Genomic DNA, 22913 nt, shown 5'->3' on the forward strand with positions numbered 1-22913 from the left:
GGCAGTTCATTTTACATACAAACCATTTCCGATTGATAATAAATTTTCCAAAGACGGAAGTAGATATAGTCTATAGCATGGAACGCAATATTTCAAAACGGATTTGGTCGATGATAAGAAATAATCTCCTCCGTTAAAAAAAACCGATATTGATATGTTTCGGACCAAAAAGAGGACACTATACAAAGATTGGTGGCTTACAGCTAGTGCAAGCAGAATACGAAGAAAGGGTGCAGCCCTATAGTTAGTAAAGATTTTATGACAAATTGCAAGATATTTATCCCAGCAGATGAGTGGTTATTTGTGTCATTTCAGTTAAAAATCATGTGATCAGGAGACGTTACAAAATGTACCATACGAAATTAGCAACATTCTATGCTTGGTTTCATCGACAGAATGCTCACAGGACAAACATAACTCAGTTTAAACATTTTATCATTCTATGATAAAGTACATAAATTATAGATTTTTATTTCAATTAAGTCAACATTCATTATTCGGTTCCGATTTCGAATTTGTACTCCATTTCGTTATTTTTAGTGTCACAAAGGTACTTATATGACAAACTGCAATGGGTCAGTATACGAACTATTGAGGTTAGTCAAAGTAGAATTATATATGTCACTATGAATTTTATCTCACTACATCAAACTAAAGTAAGCACGACTTTCTTTCTCCGTCTCTTCCTCGCGGACTATTCCTAATATTTCTGTACCACTAGCATTAAGCTTAAGAAAAATTCTGCCAGCTTTTGAAAGTTCTACTTTAAAAGTTCCTATCATTTGGCATTTGGGATCAGTCGTATATTTTGGCGATTGCAATTCGCTTGCATAAAATTCAAAATGAGCAATTTTTGTTTCTTTAACCAATGGGTAGTAATCGTGCTCCTGTTCAAATTCTCCAATTTTACAAACCTTTCCAATTTCGATATGTTTATCAAAAACATCATCAACCATGGGTTGACCTCCACGTCCACGGACAGCTGAAATTTTGCTAACGTCGTATATAGCCGGGTCGTACGGTTTCTGCATTGCTACACCATACGTATATTGCGATACCCTTTCCGTAATTGCCTGGGGTTCGAATCCGTACAAAACGGCGCCTTTCAGGACAGCGAGACCTGGGTCTTTTGGAACTATAATGGTAAGGTTTGGAAATTTCTCTTTTATGGCGTTTATAAGAACAGGTGATTCGGAATAACCACCAACAGCCAAAACTGTTCTTATATTTGCTATTGTTGGCTTTTTAAACAGGTCTTCGAATACTCTCAGTACATTGTTAATTGAATAGTCGAAAAACTTGCGGAAAAGTTCATATTTCATCCTTAGTTTATCTTTGTTTATAGTGACTTTGCCTTTGTAGGCCGAATCCAAGATAGCTTCCTCTAAAGTTTCATCTGTGTTGTCTTTAAACACTTCCATCCAGACAACAGGAATCCGGACAGTTATCATGGATTTCTCGTCAACGGAGAATGATGTCTTTTTGTGTTCGAAAGCTGTCATAAAATCGAAATATTCGGAGGGATGATTATCGCGAATCTCTTTTATTACCGGTCCACTTAATAGGGTCGTCAAAAATTTGTAGAATTCGGCATTGACTGTAGTTCCACCATAATGACCCCCGCAAGCCTGGTGAATTTCCTTCAGTGTATTTTGACCAGTTACTTCATGAACTGTTATATCTGTAGTACCACCTACAAAAAAGAATTAGTTTTAGTTAAGAGACCACATACCGGTATATATATATATATATCTATTAGCAAGTATCTTTTTAAAAGACAGTTTCTAGCTGTGGTCATTAAGGGAAAGCCATTTATTGAGCTTACAATACATGCATGTTCTAGATGAAATACCTAAACAATAAATTAGGGATCGCAACGAGTACTCGACCACGCCATCGGAACGTCCAGTTCTCGAGTACAATTTGAGTACTCGGATACGGGCTCGTTTGTCTTTTGAAAATCTTCAGGTATTTTCCATTAATTTTGTTCCCATTGACACATCCAATTCGTAAATCAACGCAAATACAGTTCACCTTAAATTTTACGTCATTCATTTAAATTCAGTACGTTAAAATGCCTCCACTGAAATCAGCCGTAAGAATTATCTATAATCACAAAACGTGTTTAGCTTAAGTTTTCTGATCTATGGTTGGGTTGTTGTCTCTGACGCATTCATCTTTTACATTCTTAATTTTATTAAGCAGTATTATCAACGCCAGTTCCTTCCAATGCTGTTTTCATGAGCAGGACTTGTAACAAAACTTAGAATTAAAGACTTTATATTTAGTAGTCATGCGAACATTTTGAGTTCTGCAGATTACGTATGTCTTTCGTAAATATGCCAAGCAGTGTCATCTTATTATAATTTAATTGATGAGAAGTTATAACAATAATACAGCATCCCAACAAAAATCAATACTTTTCACCATAACTTTATGATATAGAATCATATTCAAAACAGTGTGGTCCTGGCCATTGATTGACGACCTAAATTATCCCATTGACTGGGACAGATTAGGTAAACGTTTGTGGGTAACAACCACTGCTTACTATGTACTTGTTAAAGACACTGAATCTGTAGGGTCACCAAAGGTTCTCAACACCTAAATAAAGCAATTCGAAAAACGAACCCGGGATAATACAATGTGTTGATTTATATCAATAATATAAATCAAAACATAACGGTTATTCCTGAATAATTTTTCGAATTCTTTTATTATTAGAGGCGTTAAGAACCTTTGGTGACCCCACAGTTTAAATTCTATAATAAGTAAGAAGTGAGTAATGGTCGTTACAGACAAACGTTCACCTAATCTGTCCCAGTCAATGGGATAATTTAGATCGTCAATCAATGGCCAGGACCACACTGTATTGAATATGATTCTATCTCGAGTACTCGCGAGTATCATGACCTAGTACTCGAGTATTAAATCTCTGATCTTTTGACATCCCTACAATAAATACAATAAGTACATGTAGATCCTGCAATAGCGCATCGACAGCAGGATGATTAACGGGAATTTTAAAAGGCCACTGGAAAATGAAGATATTTTAGAATTAAAGTGAAACAAATTTAGCATTAAGTTTCACCACGACACCTCCAGTCCTTTCAAAGAGTTGTTCCTTGTTTCTTAGCGTGAAGGGAGCATGACACTCTCTATAACAGATGCATCGGAATTTACGTCTCCAATCTGACTGGACGGGACTGCGAATCTATACATCCCGTACAGCAAAATGAATGGCAGGTTTCGAGAAAGATTTTACTGGCAGTCGGAAGAAGACCAAGGCATGAACGTTCGTCTATATAATACCCCAATCAACCCTTAAGGTTTTTAAATGAATGGCTCGAATATACTGACGGCTTTACCTCCTTGGTCGAAAACGATGTACTGTGATCCATTCTGCATTGCTGCAATAGCCTTTCCACCATCCTTTGTTGTTTCCACTGAAACAGGAACTTTTCGACAATACAACGATGCTGCTTCAGGTTCCAAAGCTAAAGTCAGCTGATCACCAGATATTCCTGCCTATAATTATAAAGATAAATTCAAAGTTGCTGGAAAGTATAGAAACATCTTTCTTATATCTTAATGTTGCTTTTTTATTTGTTTTACTTTGTCATATGAGAAACTGTGTTGTCATATGAGAAACGGTGGTATTGGTAGATCTTTTGTTGCTTTTTTAAAATTTTATAATATAAGTGATCTAAATGGTTTGATAAGTTGACAGGGGCCACATGTGAAGCCTAATCTGCTTACCCTTCCGGGGCACCTCGGATCATCCCCGGTTGTTTGGTGGGATTCATGTGGTTCAGTCTTTAGTTTTCTACGTTTTGTTGTGTATACTGTTCTTTGGTGTTGTCAGTTTATTTTCGACTAATGAGTTTGAAAGTCTTTAAAGCACTTGAGTATTTATCACCATTTGTTTAAGAGTTGAAAGGGTTTTTTTTGGTAAATTTATTTGGGTGTAAAAGTGTTGACCGAAATATATTTTGTATGAAGCGCATAACAACTACTAAAAATAGCATTTAGTACTTATAATAAGATTTTTGTAGCTCCATTGAGGATCATTAAACACAAGTTTTTTTTTTCTTTTATTTAGATGTACACTTAATTGTGGAAGCTAGTGACATCATAAATGTTACATTTCATATTTTTATTGGTAATTTCAGAAACAAATGTATGAAACCATTACCTGTCTTGCTGCGTCTTTCATAAACTGCTTTGCCTTTAAATCCCAGATAGCCGGTACTGTGATCACCCAATGAATGTCATTGTTGTCAAAATACTCCTTGTCATCATTTCTGTCTTTGAAGTACTTTAGTAGATGATCTTTAAAGTACCTAATGACGGAGGCAAAAACATCCACAGCTTTCATTCTGTTTCCAGCTTCCCTACTGTCTTCTATGATCGTATCTTGTGTTAACTCATCCTTGTATAATTAAAAAAAAAAATGTTTATGTTATATCAACTGTGAACTATAATCGAACAAAAAATTGAATTATGAATTGTTGTTTTCAAAATACTAATAATTTTCTACTCCAGGAATAGATTATCTTAGATTTATTATCCAAACATTTTCGGAATGTTCGGTTCTCAATGCTTTTCAGTTTTGTACTTTTTTAAAACTTTTTTTTAACTATGTTATCGGAGCAAAAATGATGCTAATTGTAAGGTGCACAGCTTTCCTGTTTTTATAACATAATCAACACTACGGGCGCCACATGTGAAGCAGGATCTGCTTACCCTTCCGGAGCACCTGATATCATGCCTAGTTTTTGGTGGGGTTCGTGTTGCTTATTCTCTAGTTTTCTATGTTGTGTCATGTGTTATATTGTTTGTCTGTTTGTCTTCTTTCATTTTTAGCTAGACGTTGTCAGTTCATTTTCGATTTATGAGTTTGACTGTCCCTCTGGTATCTTTCGTCCCTCTTTTTTCACTGCTTTCAAAATCTTTCTGATTGATCCTGTTCTGTTTTGCTTACTACATTAACCTTACTATAGACTTAGTTATTGTTTTTACTAATTTGAAAGTAATGACTGTAACATTTTTTCTGTCTATGAAGAAATAACATAAAAAATTTGGTGCACAATGAATAACGCGCGTAGCGGGTCATTTAACAGTGTGCACCAAATTTTTTGTTATTTCGAATAGACAGAAAAAATATTACAGTCATTTTTTATAATTCTAAGTTCCATTTCAAACCGTAGAAAACCATGAAAAAAACGTTGATAACGTCATGGTCACATGACTGAATTATGTCTATGGGCTCATAACAAAATAACGTCAGCCAATCAGGAGATGTGTTACATCCAAAATTAAATTATTTAAAATTAAAAGTGATATTGAGGTGGAGGAAAACAGACTTGTGTACTATAGATATATCATAAAACCTACTAAAAGAGTGTCAAGTGCTTCTGATAGAGAAGGGATTTACAGAGAGTACAACCGGAAACTACATGTGACATATACTATTGGTATTAGTATCGGATTCGACCCGGATCTTGTTAATTATTGATTATATTATGTATGTTGAAAATCAAAAGGGCCTGGAATTGTGACCGCGCTAAAATTGTAAATAATTCTATTATCTTATATTAGTTATCAATGAATTCGAACTCTTTGATTCGTTGTTTTGATATCATGCGGGGTAACAAATTGGATCTCGTTATTTTAGTAGAATATATAGATGCTCAATAAAATTGAGATTGGTAATAGGGAATATGTCAAAGATCTAACAACTCAGTTTAAAAGAAGTGTCGAGTCCGATGTCAGAATAGGTAACAAAAGATCTAAGACTACAGTAAGCTTACCTTATCTGTGTAGAGTTTCATTTTAAAGTGTTTATAGAAGTACCATTCTTTGAAGTCAATATTATCAGAATTTTCGTGGTAATATTTCTCCGCCTCAAATCCAAAACTATGGAAGGTTTTATTAGGACGAAATAAAACGGACGTAGGTGCCTTGTAACTCAAGCCTGCTTCTCGTTCCCAGTGCGGACAATGTATTTTAGAGTTGTCACCTTTATTATTTTCAAATTCGTCCTTAGTTAAGCAGGCATATCCTGAATAGGTTGTCCCAAAGTCAATTGCAGCGACTAGAAGTTTATTTTTCTTTTTATTCTGAAAAAATGAAAATATGTTTAAAACCTTTCTTGGGATAGACAAACAGTTAAAAATCAAGTATTTCACGATGTAAACGAAGATTTCTTGCACAGTAAAAACTCAAATCGTCTGCAAAATTCCCTAATGTTTAAAATGAAAGAGATTCTTTTTTTTATTTTAGTATCCAATTATCATAATTAGAAAACATTATCTGTACTTTGAGGCACTGTTGGCCTAAAGTTTAAGTGTCTATATACAACACTATTTGCAACAGGAAGTAAGAAACACATCCTTACATTTATGTTCCTGACCTACCTCAATGTCTTTGACAATATTGGCATCTTGTGGTTTCACCTGAAAGGAAAAGTATAAAATACAAATCAATATTAAATTTCTTTGTAATCATTCCTACTCAGGGGGAAGACTAGTTAAAAGTTTTAGTATTTACATAGTGTACTGATATGCAATATTTCAATACCGAATGTTTCAAAAGAAATAACATCCATTTGTAATATTCATGTTGCACATTTTTGTCACTGTAGTTTATTTTTATCAAACATCTCAAATCATCAAATCAGAAATCGAAGAAAACAGTAAAAAAAAACATATCGTGTCTTTATTTTTTTTTATTTTTCACCAAAACCACTCCCACTTCAAAAGTCATTAACGGTGGAAACAAATCCCACAAAAAAATAAAGGCAAACAAAACAAACAAAATAAACCTCCCAAAAAGTCTTTAGTACTTTTATTTCGTTAGTGAAATGCTTTTTATAGCTTTGTAATTTAAAGGAAGCTATAAAACGATTGTCTATACGCTATGTATGATGGATCAATTAACATAAAATTCCACCATTCATAAGTTGTTTTTTTTCTATTTTGAATTTCAGTCACCTCCACCACGCAGTCGCAGTGCAGACTTGTCAAAGAAAAACCGAACATCAGCTACCGAGGTAATCGAAATTATATGTGAACTTTTTTCATGAACTAAAGAAAAACATTTTGTTTGTTTTGTTTGCCTTTGTTTTTTTGTGGGATTTGTTTCCACCGTTTATGACTTTTTGAAGTGGAAGTGGTTTCGGTTAAAAATGAAAAAAATGAAGACACGATATGTATTTTTACTGTTTTCTTAGACTACTGATTTGATGATTTGAGATGTATGCTTGATAAGTTAACGACAGTGACAAAAATGGGCGCAGGACATTTGAGCGAAAAAAATAAAACTACTAGGGGACATTTGAGCGCCAACATTAGAGCCCATTTAAGCGCCGGATTAATCCGCTCACCTGTATTTTCGATAGCCCATTTAAGCGCAAATATACCTGCTTTAATAATGCTCACCTTACTTATATAAACCATGAACAGTACTTGATATTGGTGTAATGTTTAGTTGTTTATATTTTTATCATGAAAATACAAGTTGTTGAAACGAACGAAGGAAAAGAAGTTTAATTTGTGATGGATTCTGATATAGGATAGACAGAGTATGGAAAAACCAAGAGATAGCATGGAGATGTTTGTTAAATATTCAAAAGGTTGGATTAAGTGATGAATACAAAGAGGGTGAATCAGATGAAGGCAAATGGCTGAAAGGTTTATTCGGCATAGCATTTCTAGATTATCAAAATGTATCTGATTGTTTCTGAAGATTCGATGTTTCCACCTAAGCTTTAGACAGAAATTCCCTGCAACTCAAAGCGAACAAATGATGGTCCATAGTCGTTCCATGCCCATTATAATGAGCAATTTTATAGTTGTCACCCCGCAATTTATGTTTTCCTCGATACTATTATAAAATTACAAACAACAACGAACTAGAGGAAAGTACACCACAATCGAGAAAAGATCAAGAGAAAGATCAGTTCCTAATGCAATTTTATGAACCGTATTGTACAGGGGATATATCTAGAGCCCATTACGTGCGTTCTCTATTTTATAAATTCCAGGCTATAACAGACTTTTAACATTTGATTTAACCTTTTAGACTTTTAGTGCTGTATTTTAATTGAAAAGATTTATATTGTTTTATATTGTGCTGTCTCGAGTCTTAAACATTTTTCGATTTATTATATATTAATCTTTATACTAAAAGGGGTTAAAAAATATTTCGCTCAAATGGGCTTTGACAATTTTAATTTTCGCTAAAATGGGTTAAAATTCTGGCGCTCAAATGGGTTTTACTTTGGCACTCAAACGTCCTATTTTTTTTCGCTCAAATGTCCTATCAATGCGCTGAAATGTCCTCCGCCGGACAAAAATGTGCAACATGAAAATTACAAATGGATTTTATTTCCTTCGAAGCATTCGGTATTGAAATATTGCATATCAGTACACTATGTAAAACGTCATGTTGTATTTTATTCACTGTTGAGTAAATCGGGGTAAGGAGATAAATTAGCAATGCGACATGGCTTATACTAAAACAGAGAACGTTTTGTAATGTATGTGCTTATTTAATTTTAAAATGATAAAACAATAATTTGGAATCGAATTTTATAGTTGTTTTATTTTGTGCTGGTTGAACAACTATTTCAAATTGTCTTGACTTGTGATTTAGTGTGAAAAAACTGGGTGTTCACATTTGAAACATAAATATCAGTGAGTAAAATATTGTACAGCCTATATGTGTAAAGTTTTGAAACTACGCATACATATTTTGGAACTTATATAACAAAATTTAAACGCAATAAACATTTGAAGAGAGACAACTCTACATAGAATTTATAATGCCGCAGATATTTGTCTAAGAGTAAAACCACTATCACTGTAAAATGATAGAAGTGGGAAGAATTCGCGGTAAATAAGACTCGTTTATCCGTTATAGTTTAACCGCAATCTTACCAAAACTTCGCGTAAAACACTCTTACCCCTCCATTATTCTTTATCCAAAGTGACGAATTCGGGAGTTTTGAGGGGGGCTTGGGAGGAGGTTAAGGGTTTACGCCCCTTTTGACAAAATACATGCTAAAATGTGTACTTCCTCCATGCATAGGCTGATACATCCATAGTGAAGGATATTCACCTGCAATAGTTTAATTGATCAACTGGAGGCAGTATAAATATAAAGTTGCTACGGAAACGGCTTTTAATCTATAATGTAAGATATAAATGAAACATTTGAAAAGATGGATACAAGTAGGGAAAGTTGGTTACCACGATAAACGAATTATCAAATATTTTCAAGTTGGAAAATTGTCAACTAATATATCCATAGACCAAGGTGATAATATTAATTTGTTTTATCAAACTATTTTAGTTGACTCTTGTCTTAAACATATCAAAAATAAAAATATGAAGCCTAATACAGAATTTTCATGAATTACACTGATCATAGCTTAACATTTTTTGCAAAGACAAGTACCTAGACACATGCAGTTTTCTGACTCCTAGCCAACATAACTTATCTCTTTAAATAAAGCTATTATTATTATTATTATTATTATTATTATTATTATTATTATTATTATTATTATTATTATTATTATTATTATTATTATTATTATAACTTAGTGAGTCAGTCTTTGCTTCTACTCCGAAATGTCGCGTGTTTTAAATTTTAAATATTCCGTCTTGTCCAAGCTGGAGTAAGTAAGTTCCCTACGGAAAAAAACTCAAAACTATACCTCTGTTTTTTTGGAAGGCCTTTTTGAAGGTTCAGCAGCCGTTGTTTTGTCAGGTGTTTTTGTCTTTTCACTTGGTTGTCTAGAGGTGGTTGTTGTTTTCAAATCATCCTGTGATGTTTTGGTAACAGGTTTTTTGTCACTTCCCTTTAATAAATGGAAACAGTCTATATGCATATTTGAAGCTTTTAACGGACACACCCAACTCATTAATGAAACTGAGAAACGAAACATACTCATAGATTAAGGCTATTCAAATATTATACTAGTTTGCCAAAAGGTCTTTTGTATACCCCTCGAAAAGTTGTAGTGGTTTTTAAGCACGTGGGCTTTCTTTTTTACACGCAATCCAATCAGATGTGGCTGCATATTTATATATATTTAACACAGCAAAATGAACGCTTTTACAGCTGGGTTAGACAATGAGAAAATATCACACACTATTTCTAATGACCACCTGTAACATGCTTAATTTTTATATATAACCAGATGCTCCACAGGGCGCAGCTTTATACGACCGCAGAGGTCGAACCCTGAACAGTTAGGACAAGCACGGACACAACATTTAACATTTTTTTACCGAATTTGTTATCACATAAGAAACACGATGGGTGCCACATGTGGAGCAGGATCTGCTTACCCTTCGGAGCACCTGATATCACCCCTAGTTTTTGGTGGGGTTCGTGTTTTTTATTCTTTAGTTTTCTATGTCGTGTCATGTGTAATATTGTTTGTCTTTTTCATTTTTAGCCATGGCGTTGTCAGTTTATTTTAGATATATGAGTTTGACTGTCTCTTTGCCACTGGTATCTTTTGTCCTTCTTTTAAGCTTGATACAGCACTGAATATTTATCACAAGTATTTCTAGTCTTAATGGCAATTAATGAAATATTTACAAATACAAGAAGAACTATAAAAAAAAACCGTATAGTTCAATTTGTGCACTGTTGGGACCAAAATTCCAAATATCAATCCAAACCTTACTTGTGTGGTCATAAACCTTGTTTTTAAAAAAAATTCATAGATTTCTATTTACTTATACTACAGTAACAGTTATTGTGCAAAAACCTTAAAAAAACTTAAGAAAAATACTTATTTGGTTTGGGACCTTTTTTTGTCACTAATTTCTAAACTGTTGAGACCAAAACTCCCATAATCGATCCGAACCTTCCTTTTATGGTTATGAACCTTGTGTTTAAATTTCATATATTTCTATTCACTTATACTAAAGTAATAGTGCGAAAACCAAATGTCTTCGGACGACGACGACGTCATACCAATATACGACCAAACAAATTTCAATTTTTGCGGTCGTATAAAAAAGATTTTTTTCTGGTGCCTTCTCATAGCTATCAAACCAATTATATTTTTTAGTAAAAGTTTTACCCGTGGTGCTGGTGGTGCTGTACTAGGCCTCGCCGGTTTCTCACTTGTCTGAAAATAAAAGATTTCTAGATAATAATATAAAGATATTGATTGATTGGTGTTTGCTTTACGCCGCCCCATCGCAAAAAGACCATAAAGCGGTATATTGACGAGGAAGACATAAGTTATATACTCGTCCTAAACATGCATGAAATACTTGCCACTGGACGTTAATCAACCAAAAACTCAATCATTAGTTATAGAAAAAGAAGAGAGGTAACATGGAACATAAAAGAAGATTATAATAAAAAGAAACTCGATAACGAACAAGATGTAATGATAATAAGACTATAAAAAAGATAGTAATAATTATGATAAATAATAATAACAACATAAACAGTCATACAGAAGGAGGGTTTGATGTAATGTGTATTCGATACTAGCTGATTAATTCATGCAACAACATATCTTAAATGTCATAGCGAGATCGAGAGAGATGAAGAAATCAGCACCCATATTGTATAATGCAGCAGAATGACAATGAGCTCTTATGATTACTGGGTCTTCTTGGTATATTTTTTATGTGACTGTCGTTGGATTTCTGTCTGCATGACTTACCACTTTCTTTATCGGTTTAGAAAGATCAAAAGACAAACAGTTAACATATATTGTTTATCATTTTATTATCTTTTATAAAAACAAAGAATTAAATGTTGTTTAAAAGAACTCATTTTTATAATCTTTAGATTTAAGTCTAATAAAGATCTTCGAACATTTCAACCGAACAATTTAACAAAATATGTCATCAAACTTATCAGAAGTCGTTCAATTATTATCTCAAGGTCAAATACCTTCAAGATTTGAACAAGTACAATGTGTCGATTAAATTGAGAATGGGAAATGGGGAATTTGTCAAAGAGGCAACAACCCGACCATATAGCACATATATATACATTTTGTACCAGCTTTATTCTTCAATTTTGTAATATCATTTTTGTCTATTCTTTATCTATTTGTATCAGCCATTATGCTATGTTATTTTAAACTAAACACCCAATTTTTCTCTGCTCCTTTTTTGTTGTGGATTTTTTCCCTTTTATCATGCACGTTTTGTTCCATTATTCCCCCATACAAACCCCAATACATTAGATGAGAGTTTAACGGTGCAATACTCTTGATTCAATCTAAAAATATAGGTATTCAATTTGCTTTGTCACTACACATATCTCTGTAATCTTTTGTTTGGTTTTGATTGCAAAATTATATGTATGATCTATTGTATGTTTAGTAACTATGAAAACAACCAACATTTAATATAATATCTTTCAAATAGTGTTTATATGAGCTCAAGTTTTATGAACATCCTTATTTCTATTTTTTTCTTATTACTCAATATTGAAAAACATCTGCAATGCACACTACATTTGTACACACGATAACTTATATCTTTACAAAACACTTTTAAAGTTTATTGATGCACATTTTATTTGTCAATATTGCGTGGGTTCGTATTAAACATTGAGTTGATAAGACGGGTCATTAACTAGGACTTTTAGTACACCGCTGTCGATATGTTTTATTTTTGAATTCAACTTGATAAAAATGTTAAAACTGGTTTGTTGTAAAGTTGCGCACGATATTGGTGTCACTTTGGAAATATGGGTAAGAAGGCGGGTTATTCAAATTCAAACTCTTCTCCTATACAATACATATGCATGTAATGCATATCATTCGAAAGGAAATAAACCATAGAAATCAATAACATTGATGATTTTGTATTTTGTCTATAATTTTTTAATGAAAAACTTGGCTCATTTCAATGCCTATAATGTCATTTCAAGGGTGTCCCGCTGTTACAATTTTGTTTCATGTGCGTCTTTGAAATCCCAGTGCGGATTCATTAGTAAGTAGAATGGTTTTAAATTTTACAACTGTATTGTATATATATATACATTAAATGAAGTAATTGACGTTTTTAACTTTAAGAGAAGGAAGATTGTCAGAAGAGTTTAAATAAAAAAGAGAAAAAATGTCCCAATTAGCTGCTCAACCCGTAATTATTTTTTTTCTGTCTTCATTTTTATAAGATATAACGGACAAAAATGGATTTTAATGATATCAGAAAAATTATGCATGTCCTGAAGAAGCTATCTGAAGTCATTATTATGTAACTGCGGTCTTATTTCAAAAACATCGTTATATTCCCGTGTCCAATGAAATGTCCCGCTGGACAAAATAACACAAATAATATAGAGGCTTTTTATCAAACGAAATTCTACTATATCTCAGATTTTAAACACCTGTTAACTGATATGAATGGAAAATACATTTAATTTCCTTTAAAATGATATGATATGTACTTTTGTTTGAGTTTCAGGTAGAAAATCCGAAACGATCTAAGATGTCCAATGAAATGTCCCCATAACCGTAATTTGACGTTCGCGTTATAATAACGTTAAACTGTATACGACTGTTCTTGTATATTTAGCATAACTTATTTCATGAAATGGTCTGATCTATATAAAATAAAGTTCTCGTTTAATATACATTAATTTATTGTTTCAAGGATATAATATGTCGAAATAACTAACTCGGATACTTCATAAAGAAAAGATCCCGGAGCTATAACAAAGAGATAACTTACTAATGACCACACTCCCATTTTATAAAAGCAAGATACATTGAAAAAGAAAATGCGATCAAAGGTGATTTTTTTTTCTGAGACAAGTGCTAGAGACCATCCACAAGAACTTGCGGTCATCCGATGTTCAGTTTTGCAGTACTTTGATTAAAATTGTAAAACAATGTAAAAACAAAACCAAAGACACCGAAAACATAAAAATAATCAGTTTGGAAACAGTTTTAAAAAAATTGTCAAAGAAGATTTAGTGTAACCCGATACTCGTTATATGTTGAAAATGGAAGCGCTGTATGAACCCCCAAAAATGTATAGTATACAAAGTGCATGAAATGCATACTGGTTCATAGTTGTTCGCTTGAGAAAACACTGATCCATGTGAACATGCACATATACATTACAGTTACTTATAAATACGTATCTAGTCAAATAAAAATAATTGCATTATTAAAAATCGCATTTCGACCTTGGTGGTAATTTGTGAGAGAGGTATTCGTCTGTGTAAGAGTTTTCCATACTTTGCCAAATTCTATAATTTCAAACATTATAAAAAAAGTATTGATCGCCGTTAATTTTTTGAAGCTTGAGTTTGTGAAAAAAATATCAGACGAAAGGATAACTCGTAAAATATGTTTCCGAAAGTAAAAACAAATCAATACATAATCACCGTTCTCATTTTCATAATAAAGTACAAGATGCGGCCGTATAAGACCAATCAATAATTTCTATATGCAATCAACAATGAACAAAACCATTACCTTATAGTCAGCTATAAAAGACCCCGAAATGAGAAATGTAAAACAATTTAAACGAGAAAAATAACGGCCTGATTTATATACAAAATGTGTAAATTCCTACATAACATGAATTTTCTTTATTATTTGGTAAAACCATCCCGATTTAAAAATTATAATCAATAAAAATATTTTCTTTTAAAAAAAAAAAAATTTAGACCCCGACAAACTTTAAATCCTTGAAAGCTGACAACGGCAGCAGAAGAGCACGGATTTCTTTTTCAAACTTTATGCACATTTTATAAAGTTTTTTGAAATATGCTATTTTTAACATTTTCCTTAAAATCGGGATTGATGTAATTATATGATTGTGGACTTACTTATACATTAAAATAAATATAAGTATAAGTATAAGTCACTGTTTAAAATATTTTAAATAAAACCAAATTCTGGGACTATTGTATTAACGTTAGTAATAAAAGTCACAGGATTAAAGTGTTGATAAATAAGATTATGAAAAGAAAAATATCTGGCGATATACATCCTTCATCTCTCACATAATCAAAGACACATCAAGATGCATTTGCACATAAACGTAAATTGAGGGAGCAGAATACACAAATAGTAAAAAAACGAGAAGAAAATGAGACATTGAAGGTTACAAGCAAAGACAGCCATGATACGCTCGTCCTAAGAGTAAAGAGGTTAGCCTCAGATTTGTCCTGCAAATTTAGTGCATTTGTTTCACTCATAGTATCAAACTAAGTTTTAAAGTTTTAAAACATTTTGAAGATAAAAAAAACGCCAAAAAATATATATAAACAGATCGACTTTTTCCAGGTTAGGTGGAGGGTTGGGATTCCGCTGACATGTTTAACCCCGCCACATTATTTATGTATGTGCCTGTCCCAAGCCAGGAGCCTGTGGTTGTCGTTTGTTTGTGTGTTACATGTTTGTTTTTCGTTCGCTTTTTTTACATAAATAAGGCCGTTAGTTTTCTCGTTTGAATTGTTTTACATTGTCTTATCGGGGCCTTTTATAGCTGACTATGCGGTATGGGCTTTGCTCATTGTTGAAGGCCGTACGGTGATCTATAGTTGTTAATGTTTGTGTCATTTTTGGTCTTTTGTGGATAGTTGTCTCATTTGCAATCATACCACATCTTCTTTTTTATATTTTTCGTTCATTTGTTAACATAAATTAGGCTGTGAGTTTTTTCGTCTGAATTGCCTGTTTTACGTTGTTATTTCGGGACCTTTTATCGCAGACAATGCGGTAAGGGCTTTGCTCGTTGTTGAAGGGCGTACAGTAACCTATAGTTGTTAATTTCTGTGTCATGTTGGTCTCTTGTGGAGAATTGTATCATTGGAAATCATACCACATCTTCTTTTTATATATTAAAAACATTTTACAAGACATCAAATTTTTAGTTTGTGTTAATTTTGTAGACAATTTCTTGCAAAAATTGAAAAAATGTTCATGTATTTAAAGTTTTGTTTTAATTCAATGGAATTTTACACCGGCTTGAAAAAATTAAACCGTATAAAAAGTAACTTCGAATTTCTCTGTACTTTAAGTGGTATTTTCACATGAGTAAAATATACGGTCAACGTTTGAAACTTTCCGTGGCACAACGTCAAAATCGTCGTTTTATTCAGGAACGTCGTGTAACGCTGAGTGGCACCAATACCGTGCGTAACGTACCTGTACATGTGAAAATTCAGGTAACAAACATTGATTTTTCGATGTTTATTTAACATTTTTTATCGCTGTTGTGTGACAGTTTTGATCGTTTTACACGGAGCTCCATTCTAAGGAACACGTTTGGATGCATATATCTTTCTTATTATTTTATTGGTTCGTATTTACATAAAAGAATGTTTTAGCTATCAAAACTTGAAACAGAAACGTTTTATAGTAGCATAAGAGTTCATCAAAGTTTCCATCAAGCAACTTGTTATTTTGCAAATGTCGGAGCCCCGCTTGACAGTCTCCCGAATGACCAAATTATTAGAAAACCGTACAGTTCCGTTCCCACACTGTGATTAGGTAGGGCAAGGATTCTTGTCTACTCTACTGGTCAGATGTATCGCTTGTTATTGGAATTTTTCCATGCAAATACACGATATATGTGGCGGAAAGCAAACACAGTTTTTGAGTGCTTCTTGTGTTTATCTTGACATTGTCTATATTAGAAAGAAACCACATACTAGAAGTAGGGGAATTGGATTTTGCATGCGTACATCAGTCGTAATTTTCAGTGTAAAGTACGCTTTCCCTTTTTTCGCCACGGAAATTCGGAATAAAAAACTTTATTCACTAAGTCTTGTTGAAAACGTCTAGTAAATCTCCAATAATTTCAAAAGGTGCAGATCATTCCCCCATGGGTTCCTTTTTCCTCGTGTATATTTGGGGTAATGAGATGATGATGAACGATTACTGTTTAGCGCCAAAAAGCAAATAATAAGTATGCATATACAGGACGAGACTATGATAATTAAATATGAATAAAATAACTCTGCTATAATCTATAATCTAGTAAAGTTTTTGACGGGATTTGATCTGATGATCCTGTGTGGCTTGAATTATCAGACTAATACTTTAATCAAACTCCGAAACGACCAGTCTTTCCTCTTACTGCTTAATATGCTGCGTGCTTGGAGGAGACGCAGACAATAACAATTTTAAAGTCTGTTTAGACACTGCCAGCTGAATTTGAACTCATAATTCCCCGCAATCGAGGACACCGAGGCTGTATATGTAGTGTTACGATTATGCCTTTAAGTTAGTAAACTATAGTGTTTCAGTGTCAGGGTCATAAACTTTCTAGTGTATTATATTTTCTATAGAAAATGGATTGGTCTCATTCTTAACTAGAAGAAAAGACCGTTTAGTAAGCTTCTACACTCATGCATATGTAGAAAGACAATGAGGAAATGAGGAGTTAAATTGAACAATTAAATCAATTAAAGAACCGAAAACAAAATATTGTCATATTATATCTATATGCAAAAGCGAACACCTATAAAAACATTAAGATAAGTTGTTATTATAAGGTTTTTTGCAAATCTCAATATTTTAGACTGTTTAAAGAAGGGCAGTGACTTCTACTATTGGTTACTGGTCAAATGTGCATGTATAGTGACCAATGAGTGGTATTTGAAAATATGCTATGTATCAATTCGAAAAATTACAGGGAAACATTTCTTTATGATCAGATTGAGATTAGAAAGTTTATAGCTGGTAGTACAAATGTATATAGATAGATACGTATCGAATGAATCCCCCTTTTTTATTTCCTGTTAAATCCCCAACCAATCCTAGCTATCTGAACATTGTATGAGCTGGTTACAGTTAATGTTGGTAAACTATAAAGGGTTTCAAATGAACAGATCACTAGTACTGCTTGTCATTGAAGACAATATAAACAATAAATGTTCAAAATGTACCTCATGCAAATTCTTAAATATGGGGGAATGATCTCATTCTAGATAGCAAAGTATGTAGGGCAATAGGGCAGTGTCCTCGAAACGCAATGAAACCAGTTACCAATTAATTTTGTTAAATATTTACATACAGAAAAACATAACGTAAATAAATTTAAACATTGTGTAGTAAGGTCAAAGTTTATACACATTGTGTATTCGGTAATTAATCAAAAAAATAACCATGACAATTATGTTTACTTACCGTTAGCTGACTTTGCTTATTACCCATGATATATATATCTATCTCCTCCTAGATAAATAGCATTTAGGTTCTGTTCATACTGTAGTAGGCTAATGTCATCAATAATCCGACTTTTCAAAGACTTTTGATGCAAAACTTACGGAATATTTAAAAAGTTGAACATTTTGAATCAACAAACATCATTTAGTTGATATGAGATTTTACTTCCTTTTTCATCACGTGATATTTTGACTTTAACATTATATATTTATAGATACATGCATATGAGATATGTGAAAGTGCGTATTTCCTCATTCATTAAATTGTAAAGTGGATACTTTCATGTTCTATCAACAGTTTAAAAATAAATAGATTTAACACTTTTTACTATAATCAAGCGTTAAAATATTTTTTTTTAAAAAGAAAAATATTTCCCCCCCCTTTTTTATTCAGTTTTGATCGCTTGAAATTTAGTCATTCTCCGAAAATAAATTTCTGAAATTGTACTTAACTATTTATATAAAAAAAAAGTCTTCAACTTTTTTGTTTTAATTCCGCTCCGCTCACTGTATAAGGGGCACTATTATACCACTTGAAACTTCAATTGAGTTGGCAAAAATCCTTGGGAAACGTAATTAAATTAAGGGGAATTGAAAGAGCTACTTTATCTTATACATGTGTTTAACCTAGGGAACTTTTGATTACGTCACGATAATAGAACCCCAATAAACACTTGAATTTTATAGATTTTTTTAACATTGTTCTAACTAGTACTGATACAGCCATTTACAGAAGATTCGCCACTGAACGCTTATAAATATACAGACTTTCATTGTATTGCTGCCGTTATTGATTCTTACCCTTCACGAATTAAAGATTTATAGAACTATTTTTCTCCACTAATCGGATCACCATTTTGTGGAAGGTTTCAGTTTCAGAAACCAGCATATTTATTACTATTTTTTCCTGGCCAATAAATGTATTTACAAAATCTGCCAGCTCCGATCCTAGTATCAAAGGGTCGTCCCCTAACCCCCAAATAGTATGCGGTATGCTGGTATTATTTCAGATATTTGGTCCGGGAAAAAAGAATAGTACGCCGAAAAAAAATTGGAACTTTATAAGCTGTAATTATAAAATTGTATTACAATGTATATGTTATTTATTGGCACTTACATACATAATGTGACGGGGTTAAACATATTAGCGGGACCCCAACCCTCCCCTAACCTGGGTCAGAGGTATAACAATACAACATAAGAACGAACTATAAAAATCAGTTGAAAAAGGCTTAACTCATCAGATGGGCAAAAAACATAAGTGAACGTGGCAGATTACTTGTACATCCCAACAACAAAAAACACTAGGAACAGATCCGAGATACTCGCAGTTATCTGACAGCTAGTTCAAAGCCAATTACAACTAATAAAAAAAATCATGCATCTAAGACTAAGCTATCAATCCGTACAAATCAAACATCCAATAGATTTAGTGTAAAGACGTCATAAACAGTCAGAACAAAACATGTAATTGTGCAATGTATATATAGCTAGTACTGTTCTTATATTCTTCACCATTGGACATTTGCTGGTGTATGTACAATTATAATCATGCTACTATAATCTTGGTATTACGATATTTCACTTACGAACAAAATTGAGAATAGAAATGGGGAATGTGTCAAAGAGACAACAAACCGACCATAGAAAAAACAACAGCAGATGGTCTCCAACAGGTCTTCAATGTAACGAGAAATTCCCGCACCCGGCCGAGGCGTCCTTCAGCTGACCCCTAAACAAATATATACTAGTTCAGTGATAATGAACGCCATACTAATTTCCAAATTGTACACAAGAAACTAAAATAAAAATAATACAAAACTAATAAAGGCCACAGGCTCCTGACTTGGGACAGGCGCAAACATACGGCGGTGTTAAAGATGTTTATGAGATCTCAACCCTCCCCTATACATCTAGCCAATGTAGAAAAGTAAACGCATAAAAATACGCACATTTAAAATTCAGTTCAAGAGAAGTCCGAGTCTGATGTCAGAAGATGAAACCTAAGAAATTAAACAAAATGACAAAAATACATAAATAACAACATACTACTAGCAGTTAACTGACATGCCAGCCCCAGACTTCAATTAAACTGATTGAAAGATTATGATTTCATCATATGAATATCAGGCACAAAAAGAGGGACGAAAGATACCAAAGGGACAGTCAAACTCATAAATCTAAAACAAACTGACAACGCCATGGCTAAAAATGAAAAAGACAAACAGAAAAAAATTAGTACACATGACAAAACATAGAAAACTAAAGAATAAACAACACGAATCCCACCAAAAACTAGGGGTGATCTCAGCTGGTGCTCCGGAAGGGTAAGCATATCCTGCTCCACATGTGGCACCCGTCGTGTTGCTTATGTGATTACAAATCCGGTAAATAGTCTAATTCGGTAGGTCACATTCATGAAAGGGAAGGGGATTGTAGTTACGACGTAAGGAACATATCCGATATCATTTGTGAAACGGTTATTCCATTACGGTCAACCAACTCGTGATGGCATCCGTAAAATTTACAAAGGGATGATTTCAACTTCACCACTTGGAACTCTTGGTTTAATAGCTTCCTTGTGATCAGTAACCCTCTATCAAAAAAATCATGATAGGAAATGCAAGCACGGGAATATCGTATCAATTGGGAGATATATACCCCGTATGCAGGTGCTGCTGGAATGTTGCTACTTAGAAATGGAAAGTTCACAATTGGAAAGCTGAAATCATCTCTTTTGTCGTAAAGTTTCGTTTTCAACCGACCCTCATTGTCAATTTCCGGATGTAAGTCAAGATATGAAGCCTACTTAACTGTATCTGTAGTATCCTTTATCTTCAATTCGATGGGATAGATGCGTTCCACATAGTCACCAAATTTTGAATTCATTAGTGAAAGGACGTCATCTATATAGCGGAAAGTAGAGTTAAAGGATATTGCTAACTTCTTATCTTTCTCCCTAAGAGGTCCCTGCATGAAGTCAGACTCATAATAATAAAGAAACAAGTCGGCAAGTAGAGTGGCACAGTTTGTTCCCATTGGGATGCCGACAGTCTGTTGAAAAACACGTCTTCCGAACCTAACAAATATGTTGTCAAACAAGAAATCAAGCATCTTGATAATATCGGTTTCAGAGAATTCTTCCCATTAGGGGTTGAGTATGATAACATATATGAGAAGAACATAACCTGTGTTACAAATGTATATGAGAAGAACATAACCCGTGTCATGCCATCAACTGTTTTTTTAAATTAATTTGTTTAGTTCCGATGCAAAGACCTTATAAGTGAATCATTATTATCGCCAAAATATGCAATCTAAAATGACCTAAAAACAGTATCGTAACTATATCCCTTCTTAATAAGTCTATTTAAAGGTTTTGTTAGTTTCTGAGGTGAATACTGAATGAATGACTTGAAAAATGTTTTTAAATATTGTGCATTTACGATCATTAGTGCATTATTTACTTTCTATATATACATACATTTGTATGTTTGTTTTGACTTAAATATTTAATGGACTTCATGTCTCTAGGATTTTTACATTTGTTCAGAAATGTAAAACACCTAACTTCCTTTGCAACAGTGAATGCAGGGTATATTATCAGTAGTATTATGTAATTGTTTGTACAAAACCTACCAGGAACATTTAATACAGCTATACTCAGTACGGTGTGCGTGTGAAATACAAGATAAATGGAGTACAATTCAAAATTATGCATTTTCATAGCAATTCTTCTCGTTTGTGACTTTAAATTTGCCCTCGGAGGTAAGTCAGTGTAAGGTCAACGCAATGGTCAAAAGTTTTATAGTTTCATAGTATTTAAGCCCTATTTTTCTTTTCATAATTTTATTACATATAGTTTCAGAAATCATTTTTTTTATGTGAAAATCTTATAAAATCCTTGTTATTTTTTCATTGTTTTTGAAAGGCAAATGAAGACAATGTTACATGTAATTCTATGAAAATTCTAGAGAGAAATATTTCCCGCTAAATTTTCAATGGCTTATATCTCGAAAACACACGAACCCCTAATTTTGTTCTGCTTTTCTACTTGCTTTATTTATATACTATCAATTTAAAACTGTCTATTTAAAAGCTTGTTATTTTGAAACAGAGTAGCGAAATCTTTGTTGAGCCTGAGACTTTTGTCGAGCATGGCATTGGTATAGTGATCCAGAAGGGGGGGGGGGGGCGATATTAGCTTACTACATACAAGCTTTATATTTGATAAGGTAGACTATCTGGATCCATCATACTTTGTATATACTAGTTGCCTTGTGTTATGAAGTTTCTGTCGGTCATATGTCCATTGTCCTTTAACTCATTTTCTTTGTCCAGTGACTAAGATGTACTTAAAATAAAAATTAGTTTATTTCCAATATTCTTAGTATCTCTCTTATGATGAGTATCAGGATAACTGCATTAGTTATGTGCGTACATTGTAAGGTCCGCAGACCCCGTCAAACCATTTTTTTTCTTGACCTCGACCGCATTGCATGGATCAGTAACAAAAATATTAAACAATGTATTTGTCAGTCTTGTATGTTTTATTTGACCGTGACCCAATTAGTATGGTTCATTGCTCGATTTTAAGTTATCGTTTTCGGCTTAGAGAATAATGGTAAGGTGTATTTCCGTTGGGGTTTATCAGACCCTTGTTCTAATTTTCTAAGATTGTGTTTGGTTATGTGATAGTTGTCGGTAAGCTTCTAACAATATTTAGA

General features: G+C 33.1%; 1 protein-coding gene and 1 long non-coding RNA gene across 2 annotated transcripts; both read right to left on the minus strand.

The window, feature by feature from the left end:
* Positions 1-418: 418 nt before the first annotated feature.
* LOC134695774 (heat shock 70 kDa protein 12A-like) lies at positions 419-9841 on the minus strand. The gene is made up of 6 exons (XM_063557186.1): positions 9725-9841; positions 6420-6458; positions 5814-6122; positions 4196-4432; positions 3369-3528; positions 419-1693 (listed from the first exon to the last, which is right to left on the minus strand). Exons 3-6 carry the CDS (start codon positions 5832-5834, stop codon positions 642-644), a joined length of 1470 nt encoding a protein of 489 aa, XP_063413256.1. The 5' UTR covers positions 5835-6122; positions 6420-6458; positions 9725-9841; the 3' UTR covers positions 419-641.
* On the minus strand, positions 9840-18364 carry LOC134695775 (uncharacterized). The gene is made up of 3 exons (XR_010102844.1): positions 18149-18364; positions 11108-11155; positions 9840-9868 (listed from the first exon to the last, which is right to left on the minus strand). It is a non-coding gene; the product is annotated as an uncharacterized LOC134695775 (long non-coding RNA).
* Positions 18365-22913: the final 4549 nt, after the last annotated feature.

Source organism: Mytilus trossulus, chromosome 14, assembly GCF_036588685.1.
Source record: "Mytilus trossulus isolate FHL-02 chromosome 14, PNRI_Mtr1.1.1.hap1, whole genome shotgun sequence".
Classification (NCBI taxonomy): Eukaryota; Metazoa; Mollusca; class Bivalvia; order Mytilida; family Mytilidae; genus Mytilus; species Mytilus trossulus.